This window comes from Gavialis gangeticus, unplaced genomic scaffold (genome assembly GCF_001723915.1).
Source record: "Gavialis gangeticus isolate Ggan-Ray unplaced genomic scaffold, GavGan_comp1, whole genome shotgun sequence".
Taxonomy (NCBI): Eukaryota; Metazoa; Chordata; order Crocodylia; family Gavialidae; genus Gavialis; species Gavialis gangeticus.
The window spans coordinates 5,801,489-5,815,674 of NW_017729001.1; the positions used below are offsets into that span (position 1 = coordinate 5,801,489).

General features: G+C 45.2%; 1 protein-coding gene across 1 annotated transcript in view; it reads right to left on the minus strand.

Moving 5' to 3' along the window:
* Positions 1-5,357: 5,357 nt before the first annotated feature.
* The window catches only part of SF3A1 (splicing factor 3a subunit 1), a 33,572-nt gene continuing 24,743 nt past the window's right edge, over positions 5,358-14,186 (minus strand). Inside the window, exons 8-16 of the mRNA XM_019506749.1 lie at positions 12,582-12,699; positions 12,279-12,464; positions 11,755-11,876; positions 11,365-11,607; positions 10,400-10,607; positions 9,555-9,706; positions 7,887-7,988; positions 7,701-7,772; positions 5,358-6,019 (exon numbers count right to left, since the gene is read on the minus strand). Coding sequence (XP_019362294.1) covers positions 5,918-6,019; positions 7,701-7,772; positions 7,887-7,988; positions 9,555-9,706; positions 10,400-10,607; positions 11,365-11,607; positions 11,755-11,876; positions 12,279-12,464; positions 12,582-12,699 — 1,305 coding nt within the window. The 3' untranslated portion in view covers positions 5,358-5,917. The remainder of the gene's footprint in view (positions 6,020-7,700; positions 7,773-7,886; positions 7,989-9,554; positions 9,707-10,399; positions 10,608-11,364; positions 11,608-11,754; positions 11,877-12,278; positions 12,465-12,581; positions 12,700-14,186) is intronic.

The window sequence follows — 14,186 nt, forward strand, 5'->3', positions numbered from 1 at the left end:
GATGAGTGCAGCCTCAGCGCAGCCTGCCCAGCCGCCTCTATCGCAACCTGACCTCCCCACCTGCTGCTGCTGCCAGGCAGCCGGAGCTGCACACCATGAGGAGGAATGTGTCGGGGGGGGGGAGGTCTCTACACCCCCCACCCTCTCACACCCACACCCTGCCCCAACCCCCATCTACATATACATACACCCCTACATACCTTCTACACAGCCACATCTGCTCAACCACCCCACGTAGCCCGACACCCCTCCATACACACACAATAGAAAAGAGTGACACTATTTTCGAGTTATGATTGTGTACTGTATATAGAAGGGATTGCATCCTAAGTCATGACAAATTTATTGTAATAAAATTAAAATATAGTAAGTGTTTGACTTCTAATGTATGATTTGGTTATTTTCTGGTTCTAAGATGGCAACCCCCACTCCCAAAAGGATTTGGGGGGGGGGGGCAGCAAAGGGAGGGACTTCTGGTGGCAAAGGCCAGGGATTAGGGAGCAGGACTTCCAGTCCCAGTGTGGCGACCAGGGGGCAAGGCAACTGTCAAGGGGCAGGACTACCTATGCAACCCCTCACAGTTCGCCAAAACTTGTTAAGTGTCCTTCCAACTGAGATAATTGTCCACCCATGACCTAGACCTCAGTTGCAAGTCGAAATTTTGCCCACTGTACTCCAAACTTCAATGCCAAAATTTACAAGAGCCAGATGGCAGGTAGTCAGTACCTTTATATTCCTAAACTAAAAGGCTCTGAGCCTTTCAACAGAAACACTAGATGCAGATTATGTATCATTCTCCTCAGTGTTCTCTCAAACCATGGAAAACAAGTCCTTCTTTACTAATGACTTCAAAAGATATAATTTCCTATAAGAGGTAGGCGAAATCATCCCTTTCCTTTACCCCAGCTGTACATTAGGGCTAGAGACATATCCACATATATGAATAGTGTGAAGACAGGTACAATTGTGAAGCCAGTTTGAGTAGTTTGCCACAACACCCAAGCTGAAAATGCACTGGCTTAAAGAGCCTTGGTCAGTTTTACTGTCCTGCACTTTGCGCTACTGTTGAAGAGCAAGATAAAAGATTAACAAAAAGTGCCTCTCAAAATCATGTTTCTTATTTTATTCACCACTTTATAGTATCTTTGCCGCTCAGTGCATGTACCAAAAAGTGACAACTTGTAACTGAACCAGTTTCAATGGAGAATAACTCCTAATTTCTCCAGAGATCTCTTAGGCCACAATCGCATCTAACCTCCACTTCTCCCAATTAACTCTGAATAGGCCTTGCAGCACATCCTGAAGGTCACCACGCAGAAGCAGTGTCTATGCAAGCTCTGGAATCATCGATCCCCCATTAAGAACTGCATTCCAGGCACAAATTGTGACGAGTTTAGCTGCAGTGCTACAGTACACTCAGTGCCTGAGATGCAGGGAATTGGAGCAGGGAAGGATGGGAGGGAAAGGGGATTACCAAAATAGAACTCAAAGCTGAAACTTTCAGATAAAACCAATGCTTTGAATTGCATCCCAAAAATTATGATTCCACTGGCTTCTAATCATCTCAATCTTTTGCTCCTGTTCCAAGAGTAAGTTAGCAGTTACTTTCTATACTACTTGTTAATTGCTTAGTGGTATCTTAAGGATAACCCCATACAGAATATGTTGAAATAATTCAATGTGTGGAAACAACCACAGACATGGATCTCTGCAGCAACATCTCCATCTAATAGGAAAAGGTGCAGTCTCCTTGCCCTATGCAGATAAAAGCAGGTCTTGGCTATTTTAGAAGTAAAAGAACACATCAAGGATCCTGGCAAGACATATTAACCCGCAGAACTATGATTTCAGTGGAACTCACTTAGGCTCAATTACTTTGATTCAAACTCTTAAATAGCAACTTGCCACTGGCTTGCAGCCCAGCCTGCACTGCAGGCCACAAATCTCCACTTCCCTGGAGAACCAAAGATGCCTACTTACAACTGTCTCCAATCTCAGTCAACAATGGCAATAGGGAGGTGTGCTCCAGAGGTGATAGGCAGTGATTCCTTCATGATGGATTAGACAGGGATGCCAGAGCGTGGCATGCGAAGGCATTTTTCTTGGCATGTGTGCCTTGGGTCAGACAGCAGGGAAGGGGCTGGGGCTGTGCTGCCACAACAAGGATCAGGCCCCTCACAGCCCCCCAGTGTCCGCTCCTGCGGCACCAACATCCCTTGACAGGTGCCCCACCCCCAGTCACTATATTGGGACCAGAAATCCTGCCCCTAGCCCCTGACCTTTGCCACTGGAAGTCCCTTTTCTTGCCCTGGAAGGACAAGCATCCTTTTGGGAGGAAGGGTGCTGCAATCTTGAAACCAGAAAAAAACCCAAATTATATACAAAAAATAAAACAGTTACTATAAAACTTTTATTTAAAAATATTTTTGTACTAATTTGTGTGTTTACAAAAGTGTATCTAGAAGTGACTGCATAAAACTCAAAATACAGTCCTACTTTATGTTGTGTGTGGGCAGTAAAGGGGTGTATGCAGCAGGGTGTGGTTGGGGAGTGTGTATGTGTGGTGGGGGACTGTGGGGTTATAGCACGTAGCAAAGAGAGAGATGAGCCGGGCTGCTGGCTCCATTGTGTGTAGCTGTACCAGACAGCATGCATGCCTATTTGCATCACGTGAGGCCAACTCCACGCCCAGGCTCTGCACTCCTACTGCCCCACCCTGGATCCCTGCCCACCTGCATGGGCTCCGCGCCCACCCGCCACTGCCATTTCCCTGCATTCCCTCCCACACTTCCCATGTTGCTCCCCGTGACCCCTGCTGCTTCTTGCACCACTCCCTGTGGCCCCTGCCGCTGCCTGCACTGTTCCCAGGAGCCCCTGCTGCTTGCTGTGGCCCCTACCAGCTCCTGCACTACTATCCGCATCCTCCCTGCCACTCTGCTGCTCCCCGCAGCTCCCCTCCGCCCGGTGCAGCCACTTCCCTCTGCCCCCACACCTGCTGCTCCCCGCAGCTCTGGCTCTAGCCTGGCCTGGGAAGCACCATGGGGCTGTTCTCAGCCATTTCCCCTTTCCCTCCATCCAATCTTATCTTACTTTCCACTTGGACTGGGGGAAAGTAGCTCCAGGGTCATGCAGAGGCTTCTGGTTGGGGGCTGAGGGAGGGAAGTTGGAGGAGTGAAGCTGGGCCAGCCTTGCTGCTCACCAACAGGCTCCCTCTCGGTCCTGCTGCCACTGTCTGCCTGTCATCTTTGACAGACAGTCGGGGCAGATAAAAATTAAATTTTCTAAAATTTTTATGAAATGCATAGAATGGGCTGGCAGTCTGGGTCCAGCCTGCAGGCTGTATTTTGCCCACCCCTGGCACAGAAGATCACATCAGCCTAGTATATCTACTGCACAAGTGTTTCTCTACTTACTCCACAAAACATGACTATCTTAAAAAAAAAAAAAAAAAAAAAAAAAAAAAAAAAAAAAAGAAAAGAAAAAAGGAAACATCAGTAAGCTGTCAATGAACAGCTGACTTCCACATGCCGGGAGCACTGCCAACCACTTCTGCTAGGCCCTGGCTGTTCATCTTCCTTAGAGCAATCATTTCCTCTCCTCCACCCACCATTTGTCAACTGGATTTGGAGCGTGAAGGATGTCAAAATTCTTAACTTTATCCGCAATGGGAATTATCATGAAAAGGCAAATTTCTCTACTCATACTGCCTTTGGTTTTAAATAGGAAAGGTAGAGGTACAAGAGGGTGTTTTGTTTGTAGTGTCTGAGCAATGTAACAGATTTTGATTAGGACCCTCAAACTATTAAAAAGTGATTGCACTTAGTTGTGTGATTAAAAAATTAGTTGCAATTAATTGCAATTTTAAAATCACACAGCTAAAACCTCAAAATTATGCAGAGAAATTCTCAGTTATGCAAAATTATGCAGGTACTTTGTATGGTTGGGGCGGTGGGTGTATGGGGTTTGGAGCCTGGGGAGTGGGGTTCCTGCATACCCTGGCAGGATGTGAGGTACTGTGGGTCAGGAGTGAGGGCTTAGGGGTGCTGTGGCTTGGGAGTAAGGGACAGATACACACACATACAGACATCACCCAGCAGGTAAATCTATGTGGGGGCAAAGGGGTGTGGGGGAGGAAAGGGGCAACAAGGGCAGAGGCAGGGGAAGGGGCTGGTGTGAATGCAGCCCCAGGGCCCAGGTGGCTCAATCCAGGGGGTGGGGTGGGGGGCACATGCCCCCCAGATCTGTGTGGGGTGCAGGCAGGCTGCTGCTGGAGGCTGGGGCTCTGCATCCCTCTGCCTTGGGAGTTGCATGCTGGCTGTGCCATGTCCCCTGCTTTCTCTGTGACAGGAGACATAGCATGGCGTAATGTTGCTCCTGGGACAAAGGCAGCAGGGTACAGAGCCCCAGCCTATAGCTGCAGCCTGCCTCCAAGCCATGCACACATCTGGGGGGCATGTACCTCCCATACCTCCCCTGGGGTACATGCAGTGGGAGCCCCCCTGCACTGCTGGACAAGCCACCCATGGTTCTGTCCCATGACCCGCCCCGGTGCCCCACGCCCCCTCTCTCACTGTGGGGGTCTCAATCTGCACCCCCCCATGCCCCTTCCCCTTCACAGATCTGCCTGCTGGGTGCTGCTCTACATGCCCTGAGCTGTGTTCCTGGCTGCCTGCAAGTTGCAGCTGCATGTCTGTGTGCACCTCTCCCCACTGCTGCAGCTGCCTGGAGCCCGCACCCAGGCTACCCTGTGGTACGCTGCACTGTCACGCTGCCCCAAGGGGCAGCCTCGAGGTGGCAGTAACAGTGATGAAGCAGAGCCCAGGCACCAGCTCCAAAATCACGTGTGCAATTAACATGTTAAAAAAATTAACTTGAACAATGATTAATGCATTAATCACGCAAGTTAATTGTGATTAATTGACAGCTCTAATTTGGGTGATACTAAAAGTTCAGAGAAGGTACTATAGAACAATGAAGACCTTCTCACATACTCAAGGATACCAAAGATTAGCTGACTGCTTGGAGCACAATGAACTGAGTCGCCATTCAGAAATTATAAGGAAGACTGAAATAAATCTTTAACCCCAAGAACTTTCAGCATAAGCACCCTAAATGGAACTGCAGCTAGACTGCTGCATAACTGGTTTGGTCTTAATATATTACAAACAACATCTAAATGTGCAAATTGAACAGGTCCAATTGAAATATTTCTCACCAAGATTGTGATTTGTTTTAAAAAACATTCCAAACTGTTCAGGATGAATATAAAAGTTACTGCAGGATAAAAAATGCCATATCACATTTATCAAAACTAAAGTACAGTCATTCATACTAAAGAAGATGATTCAAAGCAGAAATCAGTGCAAGAGACTTTTGCGCAGATTTCAGAGAGGGAGCAAAAGGTTTATTTGCCAATTTCTTAATTTGAGTCTGTTACAAAAATTAAAAGATTAGCATTTTAGTCAGGCAGGCAATACTCCCTGTATCATCATAAATTCTTTGAAAAATGAAGATTTAAAAAAAAATGCAACTTGGATAAGACCTCAAAATAAATGCTACTTCCGTAAGGAATGAAACAGAGATATGTGAACACCAACAACAGCACTGCAGCAGTCACATACACTAAGTGCTTGCATGACAAACACTAAAAAACTGCTGAGAGTGTGACTTAGTATGTAATGTCTATACAGCTTTGTCAGGGAAATATCAGCTCTCACTAGGCTTATAACCCCTCTGATTACAGGATATAGAATTAAGGATCAAATATAGCCTACAGTTCCAAACTGGGGGTTAGTAAGCATGCTAGGCTGATGATGTTTCACCTGGTCACATTCTTCCTCCAAAGACAGAGGATCCTAGTTTTTTGTTTACACAGAACAGCAGGGCATCCATATGGCAGCTGTAAGTTCTGTGGCTCTTACTTCTTTCTGCCCCCTCTTTCTTTGAGTGCCAAGTGAATTACAGAGCCACTTGTCATGTTGTAGTAAGCCAAAGAGTTGGAGTCCTTGATGAAGATGCCCTGCAAGAGACAACAGAAAGTCTTAATACTCCCCAAAAGCCAAATCTAGCATTCTGGATCCTGTTCTCACTAAACATGGGCAATCATGCAGTTCACTGCAAAATGCATGAAGAACCCAAGAAGATTCATAATGTACAGAGCACAAATCTCAGCATCTCAGAGAGCCAGCAGTGGAGAAGCATGATAAGCCAGGTTTTAATACCGTTATAATCACTGGCACTATGTACAGCACTTCTATATTACTACACCCAGAGTGCAAATGACAACTGTAATGGAAGATATCGAAGTATGTTTACTCAAAGAAAGTTTTTTTCAAATGTTTATAATCTTTGTCAAACTGTTTCATGCTGAAGTTTAACAGACCTCATAGCTCTGTCCAGAGCTGAGTTTCTGGGCACTTTAGGGCAACATTCCTTGTTTTATATATCTAGATTGTGTGCATGTGGGAACACACTTTTGCCATTATAAACAAACAAATGACCAAACATCAAACAAACTCTTTAAATAACTCTATAGTCTCAAGAAAATGCTAAAATTTTACAGCAAGACGTTCCTTTTGCTGTTCTGGTGAAGGTTTATTTAGACTTGGGAGAGTTATAACAGCTTTAAGAACTCTACAGCATGAATGGACATTATGGGCACGTCTAGACAAGCACAGACTTTTATTTCCCCAGGGACAATTAGCAGTGGCACACCTTGTGCCACTGCTACTTGCCTCCAGGGAACACCTGTACCACGCATGCTCTGGCGCACAGCAGATTATCCTGGGTGGGGTAGGGAAGGCTGGAGCTAGCACCTGTGCTGGCCTCAGCAGCCTTACCTGGGTTCCTGGGGAGCTTTTGGGGCTGCAGCCACAGCAGGAAGCCTGGCCAGGGGCCAGACCATGGCTCTGGCCAGTCAGGCTCCAGCTTTGGGTGCCACACACTACTGCCACATGCACCAACTCACTTTGTTTCAGCATGGGGTTTTTTTTACCCCAAGATATCCCCCCTCCCTCCTGCCCCCCCCATTCTGCAATGTAGCAGGGCAGGGAATGCCTGCACATGAGGTATGTGGTGCTGCAGACGGGTCTGCAGGGCCACATACCACATGTCAATGCTCGTCTGGATGTGGCCTATGGTTTTAAGTACCGAGGTTTTTTGTGGGGAAAAAAAGTAAGTCATTTCAACATTTCAGTGTTCTACAGACAAATAAACGATTTACATGGGTTTTTTAAATAAGAAAACTCAATAATTCATCCTGCATGAAGTCACTGGAGTACAGATCATGAATGCTCTGTGTATTCCTTTGCATTGTACACTCAGTGTGGCAAGGCTCTGAAGGAGTGTTTGCCTGGATGAGCAAAGGACACTAGTACACTTGGACAACAAAGAGGTCCCAAACCAGCCTTTCGTTAAGTTATACCAGCATAATTTCAGAGAAAGCCTGCTGGCTTCAGTAGATTTATTCTTGAACTGTCTAGGTGACACTTGGCTCTACTCTAGCCAGCAAGTGCACTTAATGAAGTATGGTCCTCCATGGAAGTAACATGTAATGATATAATTAAAGACTATAGTGAAATGCATACAAACAAGAGACCGAGTAAGACTGCTCTCTCTCACCAAGTGTACTGCAACATTAAAAAAAAGGGTGTGCAAGCAGCAGGGCACCAACTGAAGAGTTAACTTAGCCACAAACTCACCTCATATTGTAGCTTCTGTTTCCCTGCAGGCATCCCTGTTGCTTCATGGATCTTAACCTTTATAACAGAGACCTGGAAACAAGCAAAAAGAGCTCAAACTCTCCAGTACACAGGGCATGTCAGCAGGTGGTAAACTTCTGTCTACTTCCAGCAACACAATGGAATTAGGACTAGAAGACCACATACCTGATCTGAGAGTGGGAGGGTGAACACCAGCACTTGGCCATTCAGCTTCCATTCTGTCTTGTCCTGCATGTTGGGAACCTGAACTTTGACTGTGACTGGTCCCTAAAAAAAGACATACACAATGAGCAACAAACAGCAGGAAGGAATTCAATTAGACTTTAACCTCCAATTCACCCTCAGTGTGGACAGTCCTTCCATTGAAAGGAGACTGATATGGTTTAATACGTGCTTGCTATCTCTGTGTTTGCTTCCCTAAAGTGAAGAGAAGCAGTAGTCAGATAATGATTATTACGGAAAGGTAAAGGATGTTGAGCAGCTTTTACTTGGAGACAGGCAATCTCCTTTTGGTCTTTTAGAGTTGCACACACCCTCGTTTCCTGAGAAATTTAAAATAACTCCTATTGATGTGGGCATGGTGACAAGAAAAAACTAATTTATTCACATGCATTACCTCCTCATGAGTCAGTTACACATGCCAGCTACTTTCCATATGTGAGCTTGTAGATTTATAACAAAAAGCAACTGGACAACTTAGATGCTATTCAAAATATGCAAAATCATAGGAAAATAGGGCTTTGTATCACCCAACCTAAATTTAACCCTTGTTGCCAGTTAAGACTAATACTTTGTCTTGCTCCCTTTGGACAGAGAGAAGAGTATCGTCCTCCTCTTTATAATAACCCTCCATGTACCTGAAGACTTATAAAATCCCCTCAACAGTCTTCTCTTCTCCACTAAATAGCTCTAGTTCTTCCAACCTACTCTTGTAAGTCATGTTTCCTAGACCTCTAATAATTTTTGTTACTCTTCAATAGACTCTTTCCAATTTACCCATAATGTTTTGAAGTGCAGTGCCCAAAACGTGACAAACTCCAGGTGAGGCCTAACCAGTGATGAAATGGAAGGATCACTTCCCCTTGGGGGCTGGGATGGCATGGGTGCCAAGGCATAGGTTGCAAGTTTGAGGCCCTAGCAGAAATGCTCATGGGGCGGCTGTGTCAGATTCCAGTGAATCTGTGAATTCTACTAAATACCTTGTTGGGAGGGAGGGCAGGAAGGATTACTTCCCTTGACTTTCAAGTGATGCTCCTATTTAAAACAACCAGGTAAGGCCACTTGTTTTCTTTCCTTTCTTTTTTGCATCACTAACACACTGTCATATTTAGCTTGAGGTTCACTATAACACATGGACAACTTTCCACAGTACTGCAGTCTGGCCAGTCATTTCCCTATTTATATCTATCCATCCTAAATGCAGCAATTTATACTTGTCCTTATTGAATTTCACCCAATTTACTCCAAACCATTCTATAAGGTTATTTTGAATCCTACTCTTATTGCCAATAAGTCTGCTACCTATTCAGCATGGTGCCATTGGCAAACATACTAAAATATGAATTCAATTCCATCTTCCAGTCATTAAATTGTTAAACAGTATCAGATCCAGAACAGACCTGGGGGAACCCCACTTGATACTTCTTCGCAGTTTGAAGTCAACCCTTTGATTCCTATTCACAGAACACCCACCTTAAACAGTTTCATTTAGAATTATTTTCTTTGCTTACTTATGAGAATGTCATGGGAGATGGTATCAAAAGCCTTGCCAAAGTCAAGGCAGACTGCATCCACTGCTCTTCCTCATCCACTAAGCCTGTGACCTTGTCGTACCTTGTTCCTACGCAGAAACTCCTCCTCTGGCATCAGGCTGTCTTCAGTTTTCAGTTTCTTTGACACAGGTTCATCATCCATAGGTGGTGGTGGGTGAGGAGGCATTGGTGCTGGCGAAGGTACTGGAGCCACGGGAGGGGCTGGGACAAACGCTAAAAAAGGATGGAATTATCTTCAAAGCAGTTTTAATACACACATACACCCATCCACTCAATATGCAGTGACTTTTCCCTGAGCATACATTATTTCAGTTTCTGTGCCAGGGACCGGCAGTGGTCATTAAAAGACAAAAAGGGACTTCTAGTCATAACAGGCAGATGTATGGTGCTACTAAAGATCTTCACATGAATACATGTATGGAAGAGGTCCAGGGGCAACTAATAAACAGCGCAAGATATTCTTGTGGCTCACAGGGGAATTTAAGTGCTCTCAGTTTGGTGTACACCATCAAAAATAGGACAAAATCTCAATGTACAAGCAGCACAAAGTTGATTTTACTATTGTGCCTTTCAAACCGAAGTATTAATTTCTGGTAAGCCAAAACAGAGAAACCATCATTATTCACTTGCCAATAACTCATCTTATAGTACTGAACACCAAACTGGCAATAAGATAGGAAGTGCCATCCAGGACATTTGGGTTTATCCTAATTTTTAAGTTTCACCTAGACAGGTCACCAGCAGACAGCAGCTGGGACATTCAAATAAGCATCTTCCCAGAAAGGTGGCAAGGCTAACAATCTCGCACACATTTAACGTGACAGCAAAGTTGAACGTTGAACCCCAAAACCATGTTAAACAAGAGTCAGTCTATGTAATGAATGTACAATATTAGAAGTCACTAACCTGTTGGTACTATCATAGGAGGTGGGCGAGGGGACATGAGGGGAGGAGCAGATGGTGGCATCGGGACAACATTGATGCGTGGAGTATGTATTATCGGTGGCATGGGGGTAGCTATGACAGAGCCTGGAGGTAAACGGACCACAGAAGTCATGGGGGGACGAGGCATGACAGGCACTGCAGAAACAACTGTGGCACGGACAGGTGGCATCTAGAAAGAAGAGAGATTTTTATTACAATAGGCAACTCTGCAGACTCAGAAATTCAATCTCTCATGCTCTTGACAACTGTAAAATCCCATACATTTAGAATCTGTTTGGAGGAACAAAAGCCTGGAGACTGAGGTATGTGCACTTCCAGTTGCCACTCCTGTTCCATGACCCAAAGCTCACTAGGAAGTTGGTTTTAAGTATCAGTAAACACATCAGTACTAACTCATACACTTCCCACTCCAGGAGCAACTCAGGGGCCACAGTGCAACACAGACAGACACAGAAAATCTCTCAACAGAACCATGCAACCTGCCAACCTGGTAAAATTACGACAAATTCAGTGGGGAAAACAGAATGAGATGTCCAAGAAATGTTCACACCCAATGCATGGGTTTTGCCCTTTAATCTAGGTTGCCTTCCTTTCCACCAGAAAGCCTTTTCTTGGCTCAATACTTCAGTGTCACATTTTCTTCCCTTCTGATTTGTCATTGTTAATTTCTTCTCTACTCAGCTTGAGGTCATCCCTTTCCAAAACCTCTATAGCTGGATAATACTAAATTTATGTTCAATTTCTAATATCTTCTAATTTGTTTCTATGGTTAATTTTATGGTTTAAAACCAATTTGGCAGATCAAACACTTAACTTGTTCAACATCTGTTTCCACCCAGCACCCTACAATGACTATCAGCTGTAACAAAGCCTAGGTCTATTTAAGTATCACAACAATGTGCATCTCTAGAAATAAGACCGCTTACTGAGGGAGGGCGGGGCACAGAGGTGATTGGTTGAGCATTAACTGGGGGATTTGAAGCAGATGAGAGTGGTGGAGGCTGGGGCATTTCATTGGGTTTGCTGGGTCCGATCTTCTCCTTGCTGTCATCTTCTGGCACCAACCCCTTGGCCTTATGGATAGCTTCAATCTGCTCTTGCAGGGTGATATTGGCCTGAGCAGCCTGCTGTGTACGGGCCATGCTGCCAGAATGGCCATCCCAAGTCACCTGGGTCAGAAAGAAAACAGAATATATATCAAACTGTTAGATAAATCAGGATTTCAGTTTTACAGCAGGAACAAACAAGTCTATGGAGACTCCCACTGCTGAAAATTCAGAACAGCAGGAGAATTTAAAGCAGGCTTTTCACTCTACCTTTTCCTCTGGCTTCTGGATCTCCTCTTCTCCAATCTTTTTACCAATAGCAGTTTCTTCCACACCAAAGATATCAGTACGGCGTTCTGCCAGCTGTTTCAAGCTACTTTCAATATCCAAGCCTTCAGAAAGGCAGAAACAGAGACAGGAAGGAGTTAAAAGGCATATTTTCTCGTATGATGAACCAAGATGACAGCCAAGCCTTGTTAATTCCTTTCAATCCATTTTGTGCTGAAGAGTCCAGCTAAACTGCTAGCAAAAGCCTGAATTTAAAATAGGTGGTGGCTGGGCAACAGCTCGTTATAATATTAAACTTTACAAAAAAAGTTAACTGCACTGGATGACTGTCTATTCCAAAATAATCACAATACATATACTAACTAGCACAGTATAAAGAATGGCATTTAAAAATATTTTAAAATTATGTCCCTACTTATAAGGGCTAGTTAATTAATGAGACAAGTCAGGAACTGGGTTTTAAATGAAAAAAAAAAATGGAGATCTGCAAGAGGCCCCAAGCTGACCTGGGGCATAAACCTCATCGTCACTCTGCTTTTCACGAATAGACCGATCCCTCTGCTCCAACCAGCGAGGATCCAGAAGCCCAATTCGCATGTGTTCCTGCATTTTACTGGCAGGAATTTTCTCTCCGGTGATGGGGGAAACAAGATACTCATCTGGGGCTGGTGCAGGTGGTAAAGGCTTGGAAGCTAGAAGAAGAAAACCACAGTGTTAGATATATCACTCTTTTGTACATTTTAGTAACAATTATTTGTCTGACTGTTCTGTGACTAAGGAAGCCATTCACTGTCATTGCTCTGGTTTACCTTTTGGATCATAGTCCTTCCGCACAATGACTTGATCAGGAGTGGGGGGAAGAGGTGGCGGCATTGGAGTTTCTGGAGGAGGTGGAACTTTTTGACTCTCATCTTCATCATCTGAGCCCTTAAGTTAGAAGAGACACATAAAATGATCAGCTTCAGTGATCAAATATCCTCAAACACAGAATACAGAGCAATAGCACTGTTTTGTTCTATAGAATTTCTTGTGCACCAAACAAACTGAGATCATGCTACCAGTAATGCTTCTGACCCTAGACAACTTGTTTGGGACAGCTTTGTGGAATACAGACATTACAGAAATGAAAAGGTTTTTCTCTTTACATACCTCCTTTCTTTATTTTTCATTTGTTGATATAGTTACTTCACCTAAGGCCACGGGAAGTATCTTACAATGCTGGGTGTGTAATGGGACCCAGTGTCATACAAATAAATGGAAACCTCATTGGTAATAAATTACAACCTGCAACTAAGCAGTGACCCCTATGCATCTTCAGGGATTTTAGTAATAACTGAAAGGTGAAGTGAGCCTTGGTGTTGCTTTAAGTTAGGAAGGGGAGCAGGGAGTTTGATTATTGCCCAAAAGAATCTAGCACTCCACACCTAGCTGAATTATGGCAGCTCTGATTTCCAGCTATGGCATCAGAGGACTACATTTAACCACTGTCCTTGCTCCTTGTTAGCAGTCTGGTAACATCTAATATCTGAAGGGTTTCTGGCAGCGTTCCCTCTAAGCTGTGCGGTGTGTGGCCACGCAGGCGTGGTCATGTTGCGCTGCCAGGTGTGCCTGCACAGCTAAGCACGCCACACAGGTCAGAGGGAATGCTGGTTTATGGAAGTGTCAAAATTACCTGCTTTGTTGGACAAAGCCCAAGAGACATCTGCCTGCTTTGTCAGGTGAAGCCCAAGAGAAACCTGGAATTCATTTACCCTATACCAGGGGTGGGAAAAATGGTCCAGGCCATTCTATTCCACCTGTGGGGGCTCTAAAAGTTTAGAAAATACTTATCTGTTCCTGGCTGCCTGTCAAACACAACAGGAGACAGGGGCAGCAGAACCCAGGGGAAGCTGGCAGCAGCACACAGCAGCCCAGCCCTGCCCCACCCCCAGCCATTTCCCTGCCTTCCTGCCCCAGCACCACCTGGCTCCCGGTTGCATCGTTGGACCAGGAAGTAGGGGCCCGCACCCATACCCCGGTGCGGGTCTGCATGCAGGGAGGGACTGTGCATGTGCGTCTGTGTGTACATATGCGTATAGGGAAGGACTGTGGGTGTGTGGAGGAATAGAGTGTGTGGCAGGGGGCGGGAGGGATGGGGAATGTGTGTAGGGAAGGACGGGGTGGGGGTGCAGGGCAAGTCTGACATACACCTTACCACATACATGCACCCCACCTACCCTTGCACTGCCACACACGCAGACCCCCACACCCACACATCCTCACACATCCCAGCCACCCTACCCCCCACAAACCCCAGGTTGGTCTGACAGGACGTGCCACTAATGAACCCATGTTGATTGCCCCTAAGCATAATCATCCCTGCTGACCCCTCTTGGATATGCACCAGAATAATTTTCTCAAAAAGTCTTATCTCA